At 39.8% G+C, this 27,150-nt stretch overlaps 1 protein-coding gene across 1 annotated transcript in view; it reads left to right on the forward strand.

The window, feature by feature from the left end:
* The window catches only part of COL15A1 (collagen type XV alpha 1 chain), a gene marked incomplete at its 3' end in the record, with an annotated part of 115,085 nt that overhangs the window by 79,715 nt on the left and 8,220 nt on the right, over nucleotides 1-27,150 (forward strand). Inside the window, exons 22-35 of the mRNA XM_082277640.1 lie at nucleotides 3,087-3,152; nucleotides 4,949-4,984; nucleotides 7,420-7,482; nucleotides 9,470-9,547; nucleotides 9,668-9,703; nucleotides 13,772-13,825; nucleotides 13,906-13,965; nucleotides 15,785-15,853; nucleotides 16,211-16,252; nucleotides 18,574-18,619; nucleotides 19,256-19,345; nucleotides 23,084-23,133; nucleotides 24,870-24,980; nucleotides 26,339-26,492. Coding sequence (XP_082133766.1) covers nucleotides 3,087-3,152; nucleotides 4,949-4,984; nucleotides 7,420-7,482; nucleotides 9,470-9,547; nucleotides 9,668-9,703; nucleotides 13,772-13,825; nucleotides 13,906-13,965; nucleotides 15,785-15,853; nucleotides 16,211-16,252; nucleotides 18,574-18,619; nucleotides 19,256-19,345; nucleotides 23,084-23,133; nucleotides 24,870-24,980; nucleotides 26,339-26,492 — 955 coding nt within the window. The remainder of the gene's footprint in view (nucleotides 1-3,086; nucleotides 3,153-4,948; nucleotides 4,985-7,419; nucleotides 7,483-9,469; nucleotides 9,548-9,667; nucleotides 9,704-13,771; nucleotides 13,826-13,905; nucleotides 13,966-15,784; nucleotides 15,854-16,210; nucleotides 16,253-18,573; nucleotides 18,620-19,255; nucleotides 19,346-23,083; nucleotides 23,134-24,869; nucleotides 24,981-26,338; nucleotides 26,493-27,150) is intronic.

Genomic DNA, 27,150 nt, shown 5'->3' on the forward strand with positions numbered 1-27,150 from the left:
TTGTAGTCAGCACTTTCTGAACTAATTCAATGTGTTAAAGAATTATATTGCTGGATTTTTGTTATTAAACCTGTTTGCACATCCAAACCCAAAGATAAATAATTATACACCTGGATGAGGCTGTGAAGAGTGCAATCTTTTCCTCTAATCGTCACTCTTCTACCTTTTGTTTTCAAATCTTCTTCAGCCTTATGTACAGTTTTCTGACTTCCAACCACGATTTCCATTTGCAGATCAACTGTATGTATAAAATATACAATGTGCCTGATCCCAGACTCAGCAAAGCCTTTGGGATTCTTTTCACTGACTTCAATATTGTTTGGATTGAGTGCAAAAGCAATGAATACTGAGTGATTCCACAATGAAAAGACCATGTAAACCCAGGACTCCTGGACTTCTGCCACCAGATAAAGCAGAACAATTGCAGCAGCAGGACTCTTATTACTGTCATTAATGTAGCAGCCTATGTCCTGTTCCTTTCCTGGGCCATGTAGAACTGGAAATAGAGTGGGACCAAGAGCACCGTACTACCCCTGAAGAGTAGCAGAGTTCATGCAGCCTGGAAAGTGGGGTGCTGCCTGTAGGATCTAAACTCTATTTTTACTTGACATTTTTTCCAGTGGTTTTTGTAGAACATGAGGACAAGGAGAAGGAGCAGAAAGAAGCATCCAGTATAAGCAGCAAGCTTTAGCTGTATGAATTATGCAACATGACCTCAAAGTACAGAAAGCTGACCGTATACTGCTGTGCTCAGATGACATAGGATAGGATAGGATAGGATAGGATAGGATAGGATAGGATAGGATAGGATAGGATAGGATAGGATAGGATAGGATAGGATAGGATGAGTGATCTGGATTAGAAAAATAGTATTCAGAGACTCATAAGAGTATTGGAAGTGATCTCCGAAGGCCATATGGTCAAACCCCCTATTCAAAGCAGGGCAGTTTCAAACTCAGTTCCTGGACACTGTATTCATAACAAATGTTGGAAAAGATTGTGATCTGGTAGTGTTGATCTGCACATGGTTGCAGGCAGAAAAGGGGGCATTCAGATTTCACAAAACCTCAGTGAAAACATGTTTATTCATGTACTAAGTAAATCCCTGGCACCTGAAAGCATGCCCTGTCCTGGCCTTTTGAAATTCAGATTTTCATTACATTGAATGGGAATATGCTGCTTCACACAGAGCCTTATATTGAAATGGATGGCATGTCTTGCCTTCTAAACAAATGGACCAATTCAAGCTTCCAAGGAGATTCAGAACATACTTCTGAATCCAAAACAAGGCTAAAGTGTCAAATGAGACCATTGGACTGAAAGAAATTAAACAAATGACAAAAACAAAGGATGTCTTTTCACCTAAAACATTTATGTGGAACAAGCACCTACATATTGTCTGTCTTGAATTGTTCTGTAAGACCACGTGATACAATATTGGGAACACCTATTTAAACCAGAAAGTTAGCTATCTGAAACCAAAATGAAAGCCTAATCGTAACATCAGGACAAGAATCTGATGGGAAGCAGCCAACACGGATTTACTAAAGGCAGTTCATTCCTGATCCAAATCATTGCTTCTCTGTGGACAAGGGATGGGCATGAAATTTGTAGACCCTGACTTTGGCAGGGCTTCAGATGCAGTCTCCCATAGCCTTGCTATCATCAAACTGATGGCCTATGAAGTGGGTAAGAGAATGATAAAATAGGTGGAAAATCAGCTCAACTGATAGAGAGTTGTGACTGGCATTCACAAGACTGCTTCTGGAGTATTGTGTCCAGCTGTGAGATCCCCTTGACAAGAAAGACATTGACATAATGGAGCAAGCCCCATCCAGGGCTACCAAAGTGTTCAGGGGACCAGAGCACTGAGAGAACTGGGTCTGATTTGCCTGGCAAAAAGCAGGATAAAGAGAGGCTTTGTTTCTGTCTGCAACTACATGATCAGAGGATACTGAGAAGATGGAAGCAGCCTCTTCTTGCAGGTGTATGTAAATATTGTAAGATGCAACACACCCAAGTTGGAGAAAGGGAAATCCCAATTATATATAAGTAAAACCTTTTTTATCCTGACAATGATCAAACACTATAACTGATTGCTGAAAACAGTTGTGGCATGTCCATCCTTAGAGGTGTTCAAGAATTAACAGGACAAGTCCCTGAGTGACCTGATCCATTCAGACCTGCATTGAGGAGTGTTGGATCAGATGTGCCAACATCTGGAAAAGATTCAAAGGAGGCTGGATAATGGTTGCATGCCTTTCATATGTAGAAAATATAATCCATTTTCAGTCTTTTCTGGATCTCTGTCTTTTCAGTTTTTGAAAATAAACCCTAAATTAGAAGCATAGGACATTGTGCAGGTTCACACCTTTGCCATCAACTGAATGAAGTTCTTAATTCAGAATCCAAAGATCTGTAATGGAATTATGCAGAAATGCCTGGGCTAATGGGGAGTTCACCAACTCCAGGATAAGAAGCAGTATAACAGCAGTGCAATTACACTGCACTATTAGGCATCTTGAGACTCAGAGCTGGGTAGCGTAGAGCTGGTCCACATCCAAGTTTGGGGTTCCAAGCTAGTTTCAGACACAGCAGCATGATCAGTGCTGACTTAGGAATCGCAGCATGGCACTGCATGGTGTGATGCAGACCTGTCCAGAATATAATTAAAACTTCAACTCTGCAACAGAGGATGAGTGTGCTCAGATTGATTCACCATCTTAGAATGCCAGTGACACACTGGAGCATAAAACCTCCATTTCATCTTTATCTTGCTGATAATGATGCTGAGAAATGACTTCACACTGCAAAATTTGGTGTCATAGCTTTCAAATTAAAAATGTGAGTCAGTTAATTAAATTTCTGAAAGCATTCTGAGATCTTTATAGAAGAAATGTAAAAGAAATTCTAGGTTTTGTTATTCCAGATGTATAATGGAAATTAGAAGTAGAGAGCCTTTTCTGTGGCCTTATTTATGTTTGGGGGTTTTTCATAGTTATAAAGAGATAACTTTACATTTCCAAAAATGTGTGTGTGCCTTAGATAAACTATTTGAATAACCTGTTTCTTAACCCCTTTTTTAGTTACTTCTCAATGATACAGATGGAATTTTTAATTTTACTGAAATTAAAGGACTCCTTGGGCCTCCAGTGAGTATATGCTGCTTTATTAAATCTTCAGATTTGCTCTATCTTCAATGTCTTCTTTTGAGTATCAACCAGAGATGAGTTTCCTACACTTTAAGATTGTATTCCTGCTAACTTCAGCACTAAACTCTGCAGAAGTACTTTCAGGCAAAACTGAGTTCTGTGTGAACAAACTGCTTTTACACATTTCTATGAAATAAAGAAATTGGCTTATCTCTCATTCTGAACTATATGCTCAGAATTAAAGAAATGTAGAACTGTTGCAAAAATAGAGACCAAGATTCACATTTATTCCATTTTTTTCCTTCTTGTTTTTCAAGTAACAAAGCATTGGGATAAAAAGTGTTTTGCTCAGTTCTGCTTGGGACTACAACTAGAAATGCTAGGCTCCTGTGTATGAATTTAGTCTCACACAAATTATAGCAGTGGATGAAAAACTAGGGATTTCATAAAAGAACAACAGATGTGAAATTTAGGTTCCATTCTAGCTGCAAAATAGTTCAGCCAAATTCTTGAAATCCTGAATGCTTCTTGGTAATGATTTCAGGTTCCTAGGACTGGATCTAAAGAAAAATCTACCTTTTCCAAAATGTGGAGTCTATTCAAACTTGCCCGAAAGTGTACAACATGCTGCACTTTGCAAAATCTTAACCTCCACAAATTAAGCAACTTACTTCACAGCTAGTTTCATTTGTGGATTGTTGTTTGTGTATTTCATTTTATCTGTTTTCTTGTTGGTGAGCACAGTGATCTCCCCCACATTCAATCCCTGATGAAGCCAGAAAAGTCAGAATGTTCATAGCCAATAGCAGAATTTCACTCTACATAGCTTAAGTTTGCAAAAACCTTGTGTCTTATTATTACAGCTGTCCCAAAACAAATATTTACTGAATCTGTCATTGAACTGGGAAGAAGGGCATTAGCTCTAGCAACAGCTTGTAACCTTTTTCTGCAAGTCTAGCACGGCTCTTTCCCACTTGTTACACGATAGGACAACTCCATGTTATTGTGGCTGCATCCAGCTGTGCTTACAATATAAAACAGTTTTCATGGAAGACTATTTTCGTGTTTTTCCCAAAGACCGGATTCTCCTAATCCCTAGACATAATAGGATGCCAGGAGAGTATGGGCCCCCTTGTGTGAGCTCTGCCACAGGTATTTGCCATTCAAACCTTTGTTTTGTAGTAGATGTTAGAGCCACATTCCCACAAAAAAGAAGCCGGTCCTGTAGCTTGAAGCACAAGTTGCAGTGAGAAAGACCTGAACCTCAGTCTCTAAGCTCTAACTTTAGTCAGGAAAGAGGTGCAGTCTCATAGTGAGTGGGGTAATAGACATCCTGCTGATCTGAACCAGAATTAAAGTGTCTCTCTGCAGGTATCACATCTGGGCAATCTTAAATGTGCCCAATACAAATCCCAATCTATGATTGTATTCGCAGCCTATTATACACTGTCTATCCAAAGACAACCAGGACCAAAATGGGAAAGGTGATCTCTGTGCCAGCATCTGGAAAAGATTCAAAGGAGGCTGGATAATGGTTGCATGCCTTTCATATGTAGAAAATATAATCCATTTTCAGTCTTTTCTGGATCTCTGTCTTTTCAGTTTTTGAAAATAAACCCTAAATTAGAAGCATAGGACATTGTGCAGGTTCACACCTTTGCCATCAACTGAATGAAGTTCTTAATTCAGTTGCAGATGAGTTGATATTCACAAATCACACAACACATGAAAAATGCATACTGTTTTGCAAGTCTGTAAAATGTGTTTGTAAGGGTATGAGTTTTTTGATTTTGCAGGGGCCAGATGGCAAGCCAGGTTTACCAGGATTTCCTGTAAGTATTCATTTCCTAGGATTTAAGGTTTTTTCCAATACAGTTTAATATTTTTTAAAAATTATATTGTACACAATTTGCATGAAGTCTAATAAATTTTCATATAGGATGCTGCAGGTCTTAGGAATTTACCAGCTAAGGTAGAAATTTATTCTGTGGGAAACGAAATATACTCTGATATGCTTATCTCAGTGTCATAGTTTAAACAGAGATGTAATTCATGGAAAATTACTACCTAAGGGAAGACCTATGCCACATAGAAGAAACAAATGGAACAAATGGACTTCTACAAGTTGTCTGCATATGTATATGTAACTGTGTTATTCCTTTGCCTTTTTTATCTCCACTACAGAATACAGTAAAGCCCTACAAGATGTACCCTTTTTATTTTATCCTTTAGGAAATATTTATGATTTTTTATAATAGACCAGGGCTACCATGTAAGCATTGCACAACCATAGTATCAAAAGGTGCCTTACCTACCTATTGCACTCAGACTGCCATATAAACATATATAAACATCTTCATTAACCACTTGGACGCAGGACTTGGAGGGACACCAAGTTTGCGGATGATACAAAATTGGGAGGAGCTGTTAACTCCTTCCAAGGCCTGCAGAGACACCTACATAAATTAGAGGGCTGGAGGATCACCAACTGTATGAAGTTCAACAAGGGAAAGTGCTGGATTCTGCATGCGGGATGGAGTCACCCTGGTTGTGCATGTAGACCACGGAATGAGATGCTGGAGAGCAGTGCCAGATAAAGAGACCTGGGAGTCCTGGTCGGTGGCAAGTTGAATATGAATCAGCTGTGCCCTGGCAGCCAGGAGGGCCAACCGTGTCCTGGGGTGCATCAGGCACAGCATCACCAGCTGGGCAAGGGAGGGGATTGTCCTGCTCTGCTCTGTAATGGGGAGACCTCACCTTAAGCGCTGGGGGCAGTTTTGGGTGCCACGATATAAGACATTAAACTGTTAGAGAGTGTCCAAAGCAGGGCTGTGAAGATGGTGAAGGGCCTTGAGGGGAAGCCGTGTGAGGAGCAGCTGAGGTCACTTGGTCTGTTCAGCCTGGAGGAGACTGAGGGGAGACCTGATTGCAGTTACAACTTCCTTGTGAGGGGAAGAGCAGGGGCAGGGCCTGCCCTCTTCTCCGTGGTGCCCAGTGACAGGACCCGAGGGAATGGCCTGAAGTTGTGTCAGGGGACATTTAGGTTGGAGATTAGGAAAAGGTTCTTCACCCAGAAGGTGGTTGGGCACTGGAAGAGACTCCACAGAGAAGTGGCAAGCCTGACAGAGCTCAAGGAGTGTTTAGACAATGCTCTCAGGCACATGGGGTGTCCTCTGCAGAGGCAATAGTTGGACTTTGATGATCTTTGTAGGTCCCTTCCAACTCAGCATATTCTGTGATTCTGTAATTATTTGGCTTATGACTTCAGATAGTATTGTTCTAATTATTGTATTCATATTCTATGTAATGTGATGGTATTATTTTCCCTTGTTATGATTGTTTAACAGTTCAGAGCATGCATATGATCTCAGGATCCTTTGTCTATTGCCTGAGAACAGCTAAGGAGAAAACTGGGAAAACTGACCAAAGATCTTAACAAAAAGCTGGCAAATTGCCCAAAATTCTACAGAAGATTGCTTAAGTCCTGGGTATTGTGCACTGCATAGAAAACCAAAGAGAAGGAAAAAAAAACTCATTAAAAATACATTTCATTTGAAAAAGAGCTGATAACATTTAGAAAGTGATATAGTGAATTCTGGGCCTCTGTCATTTATAGAATTTCTACAGACATGAAAATACCATTCTTGTTCTCACCTCATGTCTTTTATTTATCTCTTGACTAATGCAGAAATTATGTAGACCTGAGTTTAGTTCTTGGTGGGTAAAAAAATGCTTCTGAATGCTCTTGGAAGATTGTAAAGCACAATTTGATCTGAGGGGAATGCCTTCCCCACAAAACAGATAAAGAAATCGTCTTGTTTTCAAATAGATAATCTCTATTTCAGATTTTTTTTTTTTTTTAACATACTGTTAAAAATATACCTTCAGAAATTCTGTTGAAAATCAGTCTGGTTGAATGATTATGGAGAGAGAGAGGATCAAGTACAGAGGAAATAGAGAATTTTAGGTTGAATTTCCACTCTTATTAATGTTTGCATATTTCCCTTTGTGAATGTGTATCATCCACACTGTGATAAACATCAGGGATTTTTCTTTTTGTTTTTTCTAACAGATTCTCCTTTTGTGATATTTGGTTTAGGGAATAACTTGAGTCAAAGAGAATTTAGTCTTGTAAGAATTCTTAGATTGCAACCAGAGTGATTTAAGTCCAAGTTTGCCGGTAATTTAAAATTACATTTAGTAAAATGGATTAGCTCCATATTCTTCACAAATATCACTATGGATTTATGTACTTGTTTTTGCCTAGGGCCCTCAGGGTCCAAAGGGTGACACTGGTTTGCCTGGATCACAAGGACCTAAAGGACAACAGGTATGAAAAATGCATAGGGGGAAGTATATGCTGAGAAATGTGTTAGATGATAAGTACTTAGTGACATTAAAAGTTTAATGATTCTAATTTTTCTAGGGATTGTAATGTTAATAAGTTCATGTGAAAAATGTACTAGGTGGAATGTGAAAGTGCTAAGCAACATCCCTTAATATAATCCCACCAAGAGCTAATCTTCCTGCTCCAGTGTTGAAATTCATAAGTCCAGTATGCGCTTATCAGGTTAAGTCTCTTTAAACATTAAACATGAAGTGACCTCTTCTTGCCAGCTGATTGCTGTGCTGACACCCTGGGATCCTATCCAAAAGACCAAACAAAAAAAAGATCGATCTTTTCCTCCTCCTGTGCCAGAGAGGGCTTTGCCTACAGAATGTAGACTGCAATTTTCAATTCCCAAAGAAAGTATAAGACTTGAGGAGCTCTCTTCTTAGGATTCTTTCTTTCGTTTCTTCACAAAAAATGTGTATTTTATGACAGTGCTGAGAGGTTACTAAAGACTGACTCTGCTCTTCTGTAAATACTGCAGCTGTTTCAGTTTTCTTCCCCTTCTTATCCACCTGCAAGGAAGCAGGGGAGAGGAACATCTAATATCTTGGGGGTAACAAAAAGAAAAACAAAAACACTTTCTGTTTATTCTTTCCGAGTAGCTGAGCTCACTTTCTCACAAGTAATTGGAAATGGTTAATTATGTTTTAAATTGGGTAGCAGATGAACAGTATCATCACTACTCAGAAGGAAACCTCTCAGGCCACAAATACCAGTCCCCATTTACTATAAGATTTCTTGTTCTTTTACAGAGTGCATGAAATGATCAAGCTCAACCTTAAAACCCTCTGGGTGCTTTTTGGTTTGGGTTGTGGAGGTTTTTACTTTTGTTTTTTTGGTTAGTTTTCTTCTGTTTCCAGTGTCCACACTGGTAAGGACTCAAAGCTTTAAAGGCATTTAATTTTGGACCCACCAAAAACATAGTGATGTATCTGACAGTGTTTCTGCGCTGTGAATACCACACTGTGCTCAAGAGTAAGTTTGGGAACCACAGTGAAGCTGTACAGACACCTAGGAGCATTTTACTTAAAGGATCATGAAATTCAACCTCAGGTCCATAAAATCTCACAGAAGATAAAGTCAATGAAGCCAACCAAGCCTTAGGGAGACTCCAAAGTATCCAAAGTATCTTCAGAGAGTCTTCAAAGACAGTGATTTAAGAACTTTTGAGAATAACTGAGTTACAGCACTTAGAGCTCAGTGAAAGGTCTGTAACCTGGACGGTCATTTTAATAGCAATGCAATTGCTAGTTTCAAGCCAGATTTCTTCCACGAGATCTTGGGAAAGATGTAGCAAGCTGCCTGAGGTAGGAAGAGGAAAGTTAAAGCTGAGTGATCCAGAGTGAGAACCATGCACTTAGCACTGAAAAGTGATAAGCTCGTAGTAGTGGAAGAGGAATGCAGAGGGTCACAGTTTGAATGCTGGGAATTGGCCTTCCCTAAAGTTAATGAGGTTGCATCGTGCCAGGCACATAGAGAGAATGACTCATGCTTTCCTGATAGTAAAATCCGAACATCTACTGTTCTATCAAGATTTTGCATTTCCAGCAGGATTTGCTGACCATTAAGCTGATGGTACACAAGATGACACCAATAACCTGTCTGCGTTTGGCAGAGACCTTTTGTGAACACAGCATATTTCACACAGTTACTCTACGGAGAACAATTTAAGTCCTTTTTAAAAAATAAGTACTTATTCATCTCAGTACTTATACATCTTTAGTGTACTTTATTATGTTTTAAGAAGGATCATCTCTTTTCTTCCCCAGAATCAAGCTTCACCCTACTCATACTGATATCACTTTATGTTTGATATCACAGCATGACTAACCCGTCATGCTTCAAACGAAAAGTAATGCTGCTTTGACTTTTTCTGATTCACTGGGAACTGCTTTGTAAACCATAATTACTCTGATAATTGCAGGGTGAAAAGGGAGAACCAGGTGCTGTCATTTCTGCTGATGGATCTTTAACTGAATTATTAGGAAGAAAAGGGGAGAAGGTGAGCTAATACTGTGTTGTGCTCCTCCAGAATTATTTGGTGGCCTTGCTAACAGCCGCCTTTGCTAGACATTGCAGGAATTCTCCTTGTCATTGCTCTCTCTGTGTCCGTCCTCAACAGGGTGAAGCTGGAGTGGTGGGACCAGTGGGACCAATGGTAAGATGATTCCAAAGATTAATGGCTTTTTTCTTTTTTATTTTCGCTTTGGCTTTACAGATATTAGTAAATATAAAGGTACTTTGGTTTAGCTTTTCATTAATTCTGAGTAGGGATGATAAGGAGTATTTATGCTTCAGGGTGATCACTGTCCTTTAGAAAATAGTGTAGTTGTTACATATGTGGTGCTGTGAACTACTGACTTGATGCAGAGTTTAAATTCCGGTAGAACAAATGTATCTGTTACTATCTAAACCAACAGTGAAATATCATCAGAGCTAGAAATTTACATGACTTATGACTCTGAGTGAACTGGGTTTGTTTAGCCCTGAAGATAGAACACTAAGAGGAGCTCTAATTGCTCCTTGCTGCGGCCTGAAAGGGAATCATAAAACAAAGTCAGGTCCTTCTCAGAGGTGCACATGAAAAAGACAAGTAACAAAGATCACAAGTTCCAGCAAGGGAAATTTCACTTAGATATAAAGAAAAAAAATCACGTTAAAAGTGGTTAAACACAGAAATAGGTGCCCAGAGAGATGGTACATTCTGGAACAAGGTGTTGAGATGCATGACTTAACCTACAAGCCTAACTTACAAGATTGTCTTGTAAGCAAGGGGTTGTGCAAGAGGATCTCTCTCTTTCCACGTAAATTATTCTCTGTTTATAGGATTTACATTAATATAACTAACTGCATCAGCTCAATTTCTGTCAATGCCAGTAATTTGCCAACGTGTTGGATTCTGAGAAAGCTGCACACCAGGCAGTAGGGTAAGATCATGTACCAAAATCAGGATTTAGAGGCCTTCTTTCAAGTACTTGGTCTGATACTTTTAACTGGACACAAAATGTTGCAAGAAAACACAAGAAATTAGTTATAAAATAAGAACAGTTTCCCAGACACGGCAGTGTTAGGGCACCAATTTCTTCTCGTCTAGTATTCCAAAGAAACCTTTGCTTCTTTTGATGTAGCCTGGTCACTGTTGTGTCTAAGTGAATGTTAGCAGGTGTTGATATTTCTGCACACCAAGGTGTGTAGGAGATTTTTACATCAGTTTCTGTAGTCTTCTAAAGGGGCTAACTGGGTGTGCTGAGTAACTGCTTTCTTAACTATTGTGTATCAAAATACCTGGAGGAAGCTGTCCTAACTTATCAGAAAGGATGTTCCTGTGCTCCTCCTTGTATGACTGCAAAATGATCTACCTCTTCAACCTGACACAGAATAACTTTGAATGAAAGTGAACTTGGAGATGATCTCGTCCACTTCACTGCCCAGAGCAGGTCTCTTTAACTCAGGAACTTGTCAAGTGAAGTTTTCAACAGCTCTTAGGATAGAAATTCCACAGCCTCTCTGGGCAGCACATTCCAGACATTTGACAAACTTCAGAGTAAAAAATACTTTCCTTATATTTATTTGGAATCTTTCATTTTCTGGCTTGTGTTCACTGCCTCTTGTCCTATCGCTGTTCATCCTGTGGACGTCCTTTTCCTGTCAGCCCCAAACTCTGTGTTTTACATCTCATTTAGTACTGCCATGAGATGCTCCACACAATTCAGCATGCAGATCAGGAAATCCTTGCTAGCACTGGTGGGAATGATTACACTTCAGGAAATTTCGGTACACAGAGCCTGCCTCAAGGCTTTGCTCAACCAGTTCTCTTCTTAGTGCAGAACTCTCATTTGGTCATCGTTGCTAATGGGGCGATACAATTTGGTGTTGTCCCATAGAAAGAAATCCCTTCATAGTTAGTGTGAGTCCTGTGCAGCAAAAATGTACAGACTTTGACTGCTGGGCCAGAGACTGTGATGCGTAACTTATCAAAGGTTTTAGTACGATGGTTCTGTTCCACTTTGCTCTAAGTAAGTCTCTGGCCCACGAACACCTTTCAGGTAGCTGGGGACCCTGATTGTTCCTCTCTGCTCTTAAAATCATAGACAAGTTTCCAGAATTTAAAAACAAATCCCTAGTCATTGCTCATTTCTTTTTGAGACTTCAGCTAGATGGAAGATAGGATCACAAGAGCTTGGAGCACAAGGAGCTACAGAGAAGTAGTAGCTTGGCAGATGAGAACTGGGGATAGTCAGGAGGCCAGTAAAATTATTAGCAAAAGCAGACAGACTGAATCCAAGCTCCTGCCACAGGAGAAATTAGAACCTTTTACATGCAGGATTGTGCTGTTCCCTGTCAGTGAAGCAAATGGCTGCATATCACTGAAGAAGAGCACTTAGTAAGAACCTCGGTGTCAGTCTGCCCAAATCTACTGTGCTGTTGTAAATGAAGTTTCCTTTTGTGGTAAGAAGACTCCTGTGGCTTCCTCGCTTCCTTCTTTCACTTCTAGCTGTGACTGCTCCCTTCTGTCTCAGGGAGTCACCAACACCTGTCAGACTGGGCCAGCACCTAGAAAAAAATAGTAAAAGTGGCCTCAGATTAGTCAACTCTCACACTGTTAATGTTTATTTGAAATCCCAGTTAAAGCATGAGATCAGACACTGCTGTTTCTTTAAACTAAAAAAGAAGTCTTTTTCTAATTGTCCTCACAGCTGATTAAAGTTCAGATTTGCATATTCTTTAAAGGCTCAGGTTTTAGAGAGTGAAATAGGAAAATACTTCATAACATTTTTGATTTCTTTTTTTGAGTGAACTAGGAAAATGCTTCATAACATTTTGGATTTCTGGTTTTTTCAAACTTCATTATTGGATGTAGTATCATGGAAAGGTGGGTTGAATTTTGAAATCTTGGGAGCACAATATTGAAATTCACATCTGCCAGTTCAGCAGCAATCTCTTGCCTAATTGAGACACAGGCATTAACTTTGATCACACGGGCAGAAATTACCTTCAAGGAGGAAATAAATTAGAAGATTAGTAAAAGTCTTACCACCTTCAAGCAGCTTCAGCTGACATTAAATTCTGATGAGCTTTAAATTCTGACTAAAATGGTGACATTATAAATCACTATATCCCTATGTTAACTGCTTATGAATTTCAAGTCTAATCCAGTCTTCAGTTTCAGCAGGATAAAAACTACAACAATTCATCCATGAATTTGCAGCTTCATTCTAAGGGAAATTATCTCATCTTCTTCATCAGATAAATTTTTCATGAATGTACATATCACTTTTCAATGAAATGATACCACGTGAAGGGTTAAACACACCCATTGTCACATGTAAGTGGTATCTGACTGAGATCTACAGACAGATTATTTAACAAGTAATGCAAGAAGGAGTATCTCAGCATTTCAGCAGACTGAAAAAAAGGAAATGAAACCAGAAAGGCTGACAAATATAACGTAAAGAGGTTGTCTAGACCCTTGTGGTTTTGTTGAGTTTCAGGAAGCTGACAGCAGTTGAAAGTTTGTAGATCCTCAGATGTGCTGCTTTTTGTTGATCACTTGTAGGCTGCCTAGAAGCTGCATCCTTGCAAATGCCCCATCACAGGTTATCCATAGTCCTGGACCACCTTTCCCAGGCAGCCTTCTTGTCCTCTCCTTTTGCTGTGGCTGGTATTACTTTGTGAGGCCTGGTGAGTCAGTCACACTTTTATAAAGAAGGAACTGTTCTGTTTCAACTATCAGCCCCATGAATCCACAAACCCAGGCTGGCAATAGGCAAGTAGAAGCCTGTCACTCTATGAATTCTTAGGCTGATTCACAGACATTTCCTCACAGGGCCTGGTTCAAAAATAATTAGAAAAACAAAAGAGGAAAAAAAAAAGGAGATGCACAAGATGCACAAAGCATGCATCTCTAACTTCCTTTTCTGTTCCTGGCTGATGCATTTTTCTTCAACACATGGTAAGTCAGTTTTGAATTTCACACTCTACAAGGAGCTGGGAATTCAGACTTCATTTCAGATAGGTGGTCTTTCCCAAACCAGAGCTGACTGTTACACACAGTCCTCAGCTCCTGAGATCACTCAGTAGGGCAAGCAGAGAGGAGGTTCAGTGCAGTCCCTACAGGCAATCACAGACTGATTTTTAATGTAGATATGAAACTATATCTCTTATTCTAAATAATCAAATATAGATCAACAAAATGGGCCATAATCACATATTCTTTTTTGTTCAGGGACCAACAGGACCTGCTGGACCCAAAGGAGAACTCGGTTTCCCAGGACGCCCAGTATGTATTATGCTCTCAAGTGAGATAAAGACAGAAAAGCTTGCTTCTGACACATACTAAATTATTTTCTCTTGTTTCAGGGCCGTCCAGGACTGAATGGACTGAGAGGTGTGAAAGGTGATCGAGGTGAAGCATTTAATGTAAGTTATTTTTTATTTCAATTAGTTGAAAAAAAAAACCATTAAAATCTGAAGTCTGACTTATATTGATTCCTTCCAAATGATGATGGGATTAAAAACCTGAAATGATATAGAAATAATTGTGTTTCTGCTACTTTTCCTATCTAGCAGCAGTCATTGAAAAGTCAGCTTCTGGGTCCATCTGAGCAGTTCTTGCAGATACACATAGTTGTGTCAGCTCCCAGGTGTAACAGTTATGTGTGTTATTCACTGCTACCATAGCAGCTTCAAATAGCACAAGATTTTTCATTCCAGTTCTTTTATATATATCGAGGACTTCCTGATCCAGGCCACCAGTGTGACCTCTCATGATGTGAAGGTACTCCCACAGGCTCTGAGCTTTCTAGCCCAGAAATAGCCCTGCGCATATCACAGGGAAGTGGTATCTACTTTACTAACAAGGAAATACTCACTGATACCTGCTACCTGCTACAGTTGCCCTGTACATGTATCCAGAATAATGACCTCTGCGTAGATAATCGCATATCCATGCTCACATACAACCTGTAATTGTGGAATGACAAGTGATGAACCAAGCTCCTGTTGCTGCAAGTCTGTTCTCGTGAAAAGATTTCAGACAAGTTGTCTCATGACAAACATTGAGCCTGGACCACAGAACAACTAACACTGCTGAGCATAAACAATAAGCTTCACAATAGCAGAGTAATTTGTGTGGTTGTTCTGATGTCATGGGACATTCTGTGCTAGAAAATTGGTACCCATGCCACAACAGCAGCTAACATTATTTCATCTGCATCAGAGATAATGCTGAAAAAAATTACAAGGGTATGTTACTGTGTTAGCATAAAGTCAGTATCACTGTATTTCAGTAGGGCACTTGTTGTAAATGGATTCTGTTGTAGGAAGCCTCTGGTTCTACTTTCTTCAAAAGAAAAAAAATATGGCACACAAACTGCAAGGCACAAGTGTCTTGTCTATCTAAACAATAAATATAAGTGAGATGATGTTGCTTTATTTGAGTAGCAGGGAGACTGAGAATTGCTAAGTATCTTCACAGAACTGGTAAGTATTTAAGTATCTCCACAGAAAAAAAGAGCAGATACTGAATATGGCTTGCACCTCTAGAAGAAGGTATAAATAGAAATATAGTTCCTGGAAAGTGAAAACAGACAAATTAGACAAATTCTAATTGGAAGAAAATGACAGAAAAGTTGACTACCCACCAACAGAATATATTAGAGTAGACTTTCCTTTCCTCCATATTTCCAAACAATATTGAAGTTCATTTTCTGGATTGTCTGTCCTAACCACACAGAAACTATTGTAGCAAGTGTAACTAGATGAAGTACATCAGGCTGACAGGTTAGAGCAAACAAGCAAACAAAAGAGGCTACATATTCTAGTAGTCCTTCCTGGAATGCTCAGGGAAGATAAAATCTAATGTATCTCTAATTATTCATGAGATGACGTATGTCACCTCACAGAAAGTTGTATTGATGTGGACTGAAAGGTGAACATGGTCTTGTGCCAAGTTTTCAAATTACACAGTAAAGAGCTGACATACATTTTTTGTAAAAGGCGGTCATGCCTCCAGTCTAGCAGGGTTCCTTGGGGTTGCTAATTAGCATGTACGTATCTGACTGGCACTTGAAAATTTATGAATTTTAGCAGTCTTGAGAGTTCTAGATCAGTATAGAATACCTAATTTTCCTTGGATGAGAGATCCACTGTCTTTACTTCAGTTTCAATTTGCAGTTCCAGTTTGGGGCTGGGGTTTCTTTTTGTCTAATATCTTCCTTCTTTCACTTTCTCTTACCAGGGCCTTCCTGGCTTGCCTGGGCCCCCAGGGCCCCCTGGGCCTCCAGGACGTATACTTTATATCAAAGGAGTAAGTACCACTGGGGTCAGTGACTGGTTTGTAGCAGAAATGTGCTGCTCCAGAAACAGTTTGCAAAGGGAAACAATAAACCTTGTTTCAGTCAACACAGTTCACAGTGGGTAAACTTGCTTGTGTGCAGAGAAAGAGACCTCTTAACCAAAGCCACTGTCATGGAAGAGTTTTGCCCCCATAGCCCCACAGAGAGGGACATGATGGCAGACCTGGCAGCAAGCTGGGCTCTGTGCTAGGGAGGTGCTGCTTTTGTTTCCAGGCTTAGCTCCATCATGACTGTTAGATCCATATGATGCGTTACCTGCTCTATCATACCTATGCTCATTAAAGTAATTTCCCTCCTGTTTTCAATAGACAGTTTTCCCAGTCCCTCCCAGGCCTCATTGCAAAATGCCAGTAAGTCACACACAGAGAATCTGCTCTTAGGATGCATGGCCATGACAGAACATAACCAAAGCAGCTGTACACCTAAACACCATAACTTTGCAGCTTTTCTTCCCCTGCCTTCTGCTTTGCACCAGGGATGTGTTTTACTTGTTCTTCAAGATAACAGATTTTCAAGTGTTTAGCCATATATGAAAACTTAGCCATGTATAAAATATATAACAGAACTAGAAACACTAGACGCTTTTGCTTAAAGCACTTTGATTACTTGTTCTTTCTAATACTTTTAATGCCTTTCAAAGCTTGTGTTTCCATAGTTTAGGAGTTGCTTTGGGGACCTCAATGTGTATGCATACAGGTACACGTATCTTTTAGATGTATGTATAAATACAGTCCCCATGTTGTTATGTCTTTAGCTGTTTTTAATTTCCCTGTCCAAAATAAGATTCATTATGTATTTCGTTGTGGCATGAAAGATGCATCAGAAAAGAAAGATCATGCTCTTTATTTGACCCTCAAATGCAGTCTGTTCGCATAGAATCGCAGCAGGTGAAGATCTGCCCTTCCTTTCCAAAGAGTATGACAAAGCCTGCATTACCTTCAAAGGACCTGCAGTTTCACACATAGTATGAAAAGAAAGGAGATAGGTTTCATATTTTCAGAACACTAGTGCAATTTTTGTTTAAGGAATTACAGAAATTGCATCCTAGAATGAATGGTGAACATAATTCAGTCCTGGAAGTATTTTCCCTAGGGCAATATCCTACTGTTAAGCTGTGGGGTATGTACTTGGAAAGGATTCTGTCCTTGGGAGCCATAGTCCACCCCTGAATAGTGTAGGGTTCAAGATGGTGGTTCTACTTTTCTGTTAAACAGTATAGTTCCAAATGATACTGTGCCTTCTTCTCCAATTTGCATTCCAGTTAGTTTTCACTTATTTTAGAGAAATATGCTAGATGTATTGATACTCACCCTAATATTACTGCTGAAGAAAGTTGTATCCCAACTTGTGATCTTTTTGTGAATTAATGATAAATAGTCATTACTCTATGGTAATTAGCCATTTCTACAGTTTTGGCCTACCTCCTCCATGCATCTTTTTTTTACCTCTTTGAATTTCTCCCTTGAATCTTCTTGCTCCCACTGTATAACATTGTTGTACATTGATCACATACATCCATAATCATGTATGTATTTGTCAGCCTCACCTCTGAAACCTGACTGGACGAGGCCCTGAACAACCTGCTGTAGCTGATCGTCCTTCGGGCTAGACAATCTCCAGAGATGCCTTCCAGCCTCAACTCTCCTCTGATTCTCTGTGGAATGATTCAATCAAAACAAGCCTATTTTCACTGAATTTCAGATAATAATAGCCACTTTTCAGGAAGGTTGCAATCAGTGAAAAATAGCACTAACTTTTATGTGCACAAGTAATAGAAACGTGTACTTATAAACATCTCTTCATGCACTTGAGTGTGCTAGATAGATTTGTCCTGCATTTGTGAATAATCTTCTAAACCTATCCGAGTTTATAGATAAGAAGTCTGCTGTTCATGCCTACATAACTGAATGTCGATAAAGAACTACTGACTGAACCCCACCAGTTTTCCTCATGGGAACTGAACTTCTGAAGTTAATGGAGCTATCCATGTGAGTAAGACTTCTACAGGATAGTACTACAGGATTAGCCAGATGCAGCAACTTCCATTTTTTCATACACATGCTTAGTTTCCTATAAATGGTACAAGCAGGTACCAAGATTTCCAAGCACTGTGCCATGTATTAGTTCCTGCATTGTCCCTAATTTGAGGACAGCATAGAGGTAGGTAGCATGCCCACTGTTACAGGTGTCAGAAGAGAATATGCTAGAATAGCTTCTGCCTCCCCATTGTGGTCTCAATGCATCTGGAGCACAGGTTAACATCAGACATAACATAGCCCTGGTCTGATGAAAAAAATTACAAACACAAGCTGTTATCTCACAGTCAAAAATCAAATCCTGCTTCCAAACACGATGTTGTAAATTCAGAATTGTTCTTGGAGAATGAGTTTTCTGATGCTTCACTGGCACAACTGAGAGTAGGATTTGCTGATGCCTCCAAAATGCATGATGTTACCCTTTTGCTGAAAGCATGTTGCATGTTAAAGAGAGCACAATCCTCATAAAAACTTGATCAGCTATACTCAGACACTGTCAAACTGGAGATAATCCCAGAGTGTTGTTGTAATATTTACTAGCATGCAAACTTGCCAGACTTTTCAGTCGCACCAAGTAATGCATTTCCATTTCTTAATATGTATGGATAATTTTTAATGGATTTCTTTGTCTGCAGGTGAACACTCCCTATCCTGGAAATCAAGAAGTTCTTAATGACCATGGTGGGTAATTCTTTTCTTGTACCTTGGTTTAAATAAATTCTTCTTGTTTGGTTGGGGTTTTCATACTTAAGAGCTTTTTGCTTTTTCTTGGCTATTGTATAGGGAAGGGAAGGGAAGGGAAGGGAAGGGAAGGGAAGGGAAGGGAAGGGAAGGGAAGGGAAGGGAAGGGAAGGGAAGGGAAGGGAAGGGAAGGGAAGGGAAGGGAAGGGAAGGGAAGGGAAGGGAAGGGAAGGGAAGGGAAGGGAAGGGAAGGGAAGGGAGTCTGGAGGTAGTAGAAGATGTGGTATGCAACACTCAGTCATAACTCAAGAAATGTTTCTGCACCTGTTCCAGTGAAATTCACTGGAAAATGGAAAAAAAAACCAAACAGGTTTGTTCAGAGGGTCTTAGGCTGGGTGGTTAGGCAAAGGGGAGTAAAAGATTGACTTGTGAGAGATTGTCTTGCGCACATTGGGGTTGATAAGAGAGGACAGATGGGCAGCCATTCAATGATCATGAGTGAGACAGGCATAGAGGGACAGGAGCCATGTGCCCCACGAGTGGAAAAGTTTGCTCCCACTTTCAGTGGTTTGGTTGTCACTGCTACAGTCTCTGCTGTTTTCAAGTCCTCATGAATTTGTGATGCTTTTATGGCAGGTGCTAAAGCAAACAGAGATTCCTGGGGACTGCGCAGTTCAGTACACTTAAAAGGAGAAAAGGGAGACAGAGGTGCTCCAGGACCACCAGGTACACTAAATCTGTAACACTAGGGATATGTCATTGACAGCCTGTGGAGGAATATATGTTTAACTTCAAAAGCAATTCAGCAAGATACTTGGATATTTATCTCTGCAGCCTTACCTGCCTAAAGATTTATGCCTGTGTTCTTTGATGAACTAACACACAGAACAGCAAAGCCCAGAATATTATCTAAAATGACTTCTGAAAAGACAGCCTGCACATTTGTGAGCATTAGGAATGTGTTAAGTACAAGAATAGATATTGAAATGTAAGTGGCTGGTCAGAGATTTTTTGACCTTTTAGAAGGATATCATGAGCACTTCCTGAGATATCATTTTGTTGTCAATCTTTCTGAGCCAATTGGGCTAAAATCCAGTGCTTCACATTTCAGGGTAACACACCTGTGCATTCTGAGTTTCAGGCAGTCAGTTGTTGGTGATAGTCCCGCTTCTAACAGGTGATAGAAATAGATGATTTCCACTTCAACTAATTTTTAATATTTTCTGCTGTATTTGTGAATAAACTCTTTGAAAAGAGTTACAGAAGTAAGCATCTGTTTGAAAATACTGTGATTACAAACTCTTCATTTTCTGTACATTTTTTGAAATCTCATATACTGAGATAAGGCTTTGATCAGTGCCAGAAATCATTTGAAATAGAAAATGCAGTATATTGAATTACTGTTGTGTGAGAAATGAGACAACTGTAAAAAAAAATTAATTTATTGAAAACAGAAAAATTGAAAAATTACAGAAATTACAAAAATATAAAAATTTGGGATCCTATGGCTCAGTGAGAAAAAGAACTTGCAGTGCTGGGCTGGCTTTTGGCTGGTCCAAAAGTAAAAAATTACTAAAGGCTCCTTAAAAGGAGTAAGGCTTTGAATGCCCAGCCCCGACATCTACCACAGCTAGCCCGCAGAGAGAGAGAGAGAGAGAGAGAGAGAGGAAAGGCCCCACCGCCCTGCCTCGTTGTTTCTATAGTGTCTTTGCTTCGCCCCCTTCGCCCCCAGTCTGCCCACAGCCCGCCCCTTCAGTTTAAAGCGATTGGTGCTTTGGTGCTTTCCCTTTGATAGATCATCTCTGTCCACCAGTGGCTCATCGTTGTCAGAGGAGTGGTATTAGTTGAGATAAGGGAGCTGAAATGCCTTCATTAAAATTCAGGTATTCAGGTTGCCATGGAGCTTGCCTGCAGAGTAATGGCGCTGTGGCTAAAAATAGCTGCTGGCTGTTAGAACTGGGGTTTTTGGCCGTGGAACCAGAGAACAAGTAAAAACACCTAAAAAAAAGTATTAAAATACATCCAACACATCTTAAAACACTTGTAAAAGTATACCGTAAACACAGGAAAGGTAACTCTTATGGTGTACGGGTGGTTTGAAGTTTGAAAGGAGAGCATTAAGTTGGGGATTTTTAACTGGGGAATTTTTAACTGGGAAGGATGCAACTTTCTTAATAAACCACTTTGAACAATTGAAAACACTGATAATGGAACTTGATTTTTGTACCTGGGCTGATGGGTTAATTTTAAGATTCAATTTAAAAATATTTAACTCGAAATTAATTAATTAAAGCATTTAATATGCAAAGACCAAGCACAAATAGGGATTTCATGTATGACAGTTGCTATAACATATTTATAATAATTTTCCTTTAATGCATTGATAATAACTATATAATCCCCATATAATAACTATATTAACTCCTCACTGTATCTACATGGATATTTCTGTCTTTGTTCCAAAGACATAGTTCTGTTGACTGAAGATGGTATCTTGGTTATTTTGAAGACAACATCTGTTTGTTGTAATAAAATCAATTTTCCTGTCTTGTCCTCATTAATTTTTATTCTGACAGAATACCTTAAAATAAGCCATTAGCCATTTCCAGTCATCAATAAACTTGTCAAAAGAAGAAGCAAGAAACATTCCTAAACAGAAACGAAGAAAATTTTCTCTTCTGTGCTGGCTTATCCACCACAAGCCTGTCTGTGCCTTTTCAGGTTCTGTATTGAATGTAAATTAGTATCTTAGAAGTATTTTCTTGCCTATATCAGTTGATTTCAGGTGCTTCATAAGGAGAAGATTATGAGAGGATTGTGCTTATGATTTTGCTGTAAAACTGCAGCTAGGATGGCAAAAATAACACAAGAATTCTGGTTAAACAGAAAACTCGATTCACTTTTCTACTAAAATAACAGCGATTCATTCATTTGCCAAGAAAATCCAATAGATTGATTGGCTCCAACGTTTTGTGAAGTTGAAGCATGTTGACTAAGACCAATTCGGTTGCTGCTCTAAAAAAATTCCTGTTTGTTTTTCTGCTTAATGATGTAGTTGCTAAAATAGTCTTTCATACAAATCAGTTCTCTAGTTCTCACAGGTGTCTGCATAACCACTGACGGGGAAAATTTACAAGCCAGTAGTTGCATAATTAAAGTACAGGAATTTTTCAAAAAAGCTTTTCTAAGGGGCAAGTGACTGAAATTCTTTCCGCTATATCTGTTGAGTTCCAGCAACCAGAAAAGCTTTCTGAACCATGGTATTTGTCCATATAGTGGATTTATTTTTGTTTCTCACAAAATGTCACCTCTCCAACCTTATAAGCACGGTCTATTAATTGATAACATGCAAAAATATGAAGCCAGAACAAAATGTGTGAGAGCAAACTCAGCAGACCTGGGCTACATGTACCTTATTCAGACCTGGACCACTTGCTGGTCATTCTAGAAAGGCCTCAGGTAGCCCTCACTGCAGAGGTTAATACTAAGCAACATCTGAGAAGAACACCCGACATTACATTCCAGCTGTCCATTCCCTTCCCCTCACAAGGATCAAGGAGATGACTGCTGCAAGCTGTAATTGGTAGGGTTGGAATAAAATCCAAATATGTGCCATAATGAGAATACATTTCTGTCCCACAACATCTGCTTGATTTAATTTTATCTGAGGTGGTACACTGGGAAATGAGCCCTATATCTGGTGGAGGGTTGGGCCCAAAGTTCTCAAAAATTAATCAAAACACAATTGAAGGAAATGCATTGAACTGTTATGGGAAGCTGCAAAATAGTTTTTTTCCCAAATGTGTACCAAGCAGATAGTATTTGAAGGCTTTTTGAACCTTTTATGCTGGCTTGATGGCTTTGGCTGACCAACATTGGCAGGCAACGCAGGTGGTGTAACAATTGAATCTGATGTTGGTTTTCATGGCAGAAAAATGTCAAGGAAGAGTTATTATACAATTGGCAGCACAGCAGCAACACTTTTCTCTTTTTCTCTTGTTAGCTCTGGCACTGTCTTTGCAAGAAAGATCACACATCTACTGATGGATCACCCCACTACCAGGAAAACATATGAAAAGCTTCTCTTTTACCGTGGCTTCCATCAAAGGCGTTAACTTGGATGCTTCTCTTTCACCCCTCTTCCCAGCTGCTATGTTTTCAGAAAACTGGGAATTTTTCCTATTTGAGCCTTCTTTGCTTCTAATTTTTCTGAAATCCCAATCAGATTCAGAAGTTATTAAGGTGGAGGAGTGACAGACAAGATAGGGCACAGACAAGATAGGATGTGTAAGTCTTGCTTTGTTAGGAAGCCAAACTAAAAGTATCTGTTTGATCTAAAGGTTAATGCCATTATTGTAAATAGTTTTCCTTTAAACTCCTAAACCAGTAATACCCTCCGCAGTGCTTTTAAAAGGAAAATTACAGATAATTATTGTGCTTTACTGTATTTTCTTCATTTTTCAGGTCCACCTCTGCCTCCATCATATTTCAGCCACTTTATTAATAGCATAAAGGTAATTATATCCCATTTGTGTCTGAGTTCTGTTAAGCTTTTTTTAAAGTGTACTTTGCTATAAATTAAGCACAAACCTATGCAACATGGTGAAATATGCAAATATAAGAGCATCAGCAAATAAAAGTTACATTAATTTCTTGAACTCCAGCTGCATAGGCAAGTTTTTTACAAGTGTAGAGATAGCAGTTGTCAGAGGTCTATAAAGATTACTTTTGAGAGAAACTTTATTACTGAGGCTTTTTACCTTCCTAGTGGTATTAAAGTGAGTCATAATTCACTGTTACCTAACATACCTGCCTTAAATGAATGCTTTTGTTTCCATGCCAGCTCAGGTAAAAGACATCCATTACCTAAAGGGCTTCTAGAACACTAGGTGAGGGGAAAGGGGAGTGAAAATAGCTTCCGTGTCATGTTATTTATCTTTTAAGCACACTGAATGAAATTAAATTATGGGAACTACTTTTCCTGGAAGCTCTTACAATGAAGTATACCCATACTTTGATTTGTTTGGTCTCTCTCTGTTCCGTTATTCTCTTGACCACTTCAAGTGACAATAAATAATAACAATCTAATATTATTTTAAATGTTTTTAAGTGAATAAGACTCTTTATCAGTAGAAAAACTGAAAAAAAATTGAATCAAGTTCTCATTTAAAGATGCTACCAAAAGTGTTGTGCTGATAGTCTCTTGGAAGGACTCTTAGAGCTGCCTGGTTTTAGGATTTTGTTTCTGCTTGGCAGAGTACACCCAAGTTATTCTGATGGCATAAAGTGTCCTGTGTATCAGCGAAGCTGATATGGTTTCTTTGACCTTATAATGTAATGTCTGTAGCTTTACAGATTTAGCTGTCAAGAACTCATTTTTCGTCTAGTCCTTCAATTCCCCAAAATGGCCTGGCATAAAGAAACCTTTTGAGTCATGTTTACTGGGAATCTAAAAGACTAAAAGTCCTCTGGCTGTCTGCAGACACCTGCCATTCTTGCTTTGCCCTTTGCCTCTTCTATCCACAGGTTTATTTCTCAGAAACATGAAAAAGGTAGACCAAAAAAAAAAAAAAGAAAAATTGAAGGGGGGGAAAAAGCAGACAAACAGAAAAAAATAATGTGAGGAGGAATGTATAAATGCTGTGGCTCATCTTGCATAGACAGATAATAATATAGTACGTAAATGTTTCTTCTTACCTATTGCTCTGCTTCCCAAACTAACTGATAATCAGTGATGCAGAACAGAAGACATGCAGTTAAAAGTGTCTACAGTTCTGTGTGGTGTCTCTTCTGTTATCCTGGTACACATCCCCATCCTGCTCTGTTCATTTTTTCACATACTTTCAAATAGCTGCCCAATCGATGACAATCTTGCTTTGCTTTTTCCTTGGTGATGGAGGAAAGCACAAAGCCAGGCTTTTATGCTCCCTCCAACTCTCTCTTTGCCTCCAGCTACAGCACTGAACAAGGTTTTGCTGGGCAGAATAGCAGGAAACAGCAACAGAGGCATTTTCTCTGCCTCCACCTAATCACACCTCCCCTAGCCTTTGCCCTGAGAGAGCCTTGCAGCCTCGATAGAGAAAGCATTCCTTTTTCATCCCATATCACAGAAGAAGAAAGTGATGTTAAAAACATTTCAAGCAGGTGTTTTCTTTATCAAACTCAGAGATTTCATGTAAATTTAAAAGTTCAGTGCATTGTGTTTTCATTTCACTTCAGCTCAACATTTTAAAATGTATTTTCTTCAAAGGGTGAAAAAGGAGACAATGGAGTCACTGGTGTAAAAGGAGAAAAGGGAGAACCAAATGGTGGGTTTTTTCTAACAGGACCTCCTGGACCACCGGGAAGACCGGGATTAATTGTGAGTCATGCAAGTTGTAGAATGGGAATATTTGTCACTACCCACTTAGAATTAATTTAGAAGACACTAAAGAGACAAACATCAGGATTGCTAGGAACTATATAAAAACTTACATGTTAAGCATTAGGTGAATAGGAGAGAACTGCATTGAGCGTAAACATGGACACTTCACTGTTGTGCATAGAATTGCTCTGCTATGAAATACTGATGTAATGTTGTGCTCAGCTGTCTCATATATCAACACTGGTATGTAGACCATTCTATTAATAGCATTACAAATCAAAGCATCTTATATAGTTTGTGATGCTACTACTTGCACCCTCGTAAATACCAAAATAGGCCATATGAAGTTAGTCAGAGGCTGACTTGAAAGTTACTGGCCATCTAAATAATTAATCCTATTTTCCTAGTAATCCAAAAACATTAATGAAGAGACCAGTGTGTAGCCATCTGGATCATTTCTATAAAATTCAGCCACTCGCTACTGTCTACCTTTTAATTTTATCTTCTGGCAATTGCCACCACAGCTGCTTTGGAATAAAATGCACTAATTCTTTGGAAACAAGTTTATCCCTGACATCTGGCAACAAATATGTGCACTGCATTCCTCTATTGCCATGTCTGTGTCAAGAACCATGAATGAGTGGGCCACAGCTGAGGATGAAGTGTCAGGTTAGCAAGACCACCCTCAAAAATCCCCCTGGTTCTATTCCACATTGCTGAGAACCATGTCCCTATTCAGAAACTGTTCTACTGGCAAGAAGGAGCTGAACAGCACAGCTGAGCTACAAGGTCCAGTGTTCCATGTCTGAAGGATGGTGTGAGCATGGGGAGCACAAGCCCTCCTCAGTCAGGCTGAGGACACGCTGCTAAACTGGAAATGAAGAGAGTTGGAGCCTTTTTATTCTGCAAGTCTGGCAGCTGGAGAGGTTAAGGGCTAACGTGATCACAGGAGGGAGAAGACAGCACTCGTCATGAGGTGTACACCCTGCACAGACACATTTCACATTAAAGTTTTCCACAAGCTCTCTGAGCCCATCAAAGCAAGCAGTCTCAGCGTGAGCAGAGTAGAGATCCAGGACTTTGAGAGCACTGTTGAGAGTTTTGCAGCTATCAGCTGCTCAGGGATAGGTATGAGAATTTTCAGAAAGCTTTCTGAAATTTAAATCCTTGACTTTAATTCAATATGTGGTTAAATTTTCCTTTTCCATTATACCCATGCCTCCTTGGAGAAAATTACAGACTCATGTCTAAATGGCAGTGTAATGGCAGGCATTTGGTAAATGTTGCCACCAGAGATGATGGCCCTGCAGCAGTGAAACCAATACGTTCAAGGAAATACTTTTCATCACTGGCAGGGACCAAAAGGGGACTCAGTTGTTGGACCCAGAGGACCTCCAGGGTTACCTGGCCTACCTGGCTTACCAGGTTATGGAAAAATTGGACCTCCTGGCCCACCTGGCCCACCTGGACCACCTGGACCACCAGGCCCCCCTGCAATATATGGCTCAGGTGAGCTTTTCACTGCATAGGTGAGTGTACAGCCATGTGCGCACAACCCACACATCACCAATTCTTTCACACCTGGCAGGTTGTCCCACCTGCCCACCCTCTCTGCATACCTGAATCAGGTTGTTCCCTGCTCTCCTCCTGCCCTCCACCAATTTCTCCTGGGGTTGAGTTGGAACTAAGAGCACGAAAGGGACAATTTCTCTGCAGACAGTTTCCACTGACTAGTGCCAGGGCAGTGCTATTGCGTGAAAGATCTTGCTGTGGCTCGGAGGAAATCTGCATAGCAGAGACAGGTTACCTTGAGAAAAGCTTTGCAAAATCCATCAAATTGAGCAGCTGGCTAAATTTGAGGCAAAACACTCTTCTTGTGGGGAATGGAATTAAATCCAGCTGGTGGCCATCACAAGGGGTTTTTCTCAGGGCTTGGTATTGAGTCCAGACCTATCCAATATCAATTATCTCGGGTAGGGGATCAAATGCACCCTTTAGTGAGTTTGCCCCCAAGTTGGGCAGGAAGGTTGGTCTGCTGAAAGGTTCTACAGATGGATCTGGACAGACTGAACCAATGGGCCAAGGCCAGCTGTATGAGAGTTGGCAAGGCAAAGTGCCAGGTCCTGCATTTGTGTCACAACAACCTCAGGCAGCTCCACAGGCTGGG

The sequence above is a fragment of the Coloeus monedula genome, assembly GCF_965178545.1.
Source record: "Coloeus monedula genome assembly, chromosome: 1".
In the NCBI taxonomy this organism is placed as follows: Eukaryota; Metazoa; Chordata; class Aves; order Passeriformes; family Corvidae; genus Coloeus; species Coloeus monedula.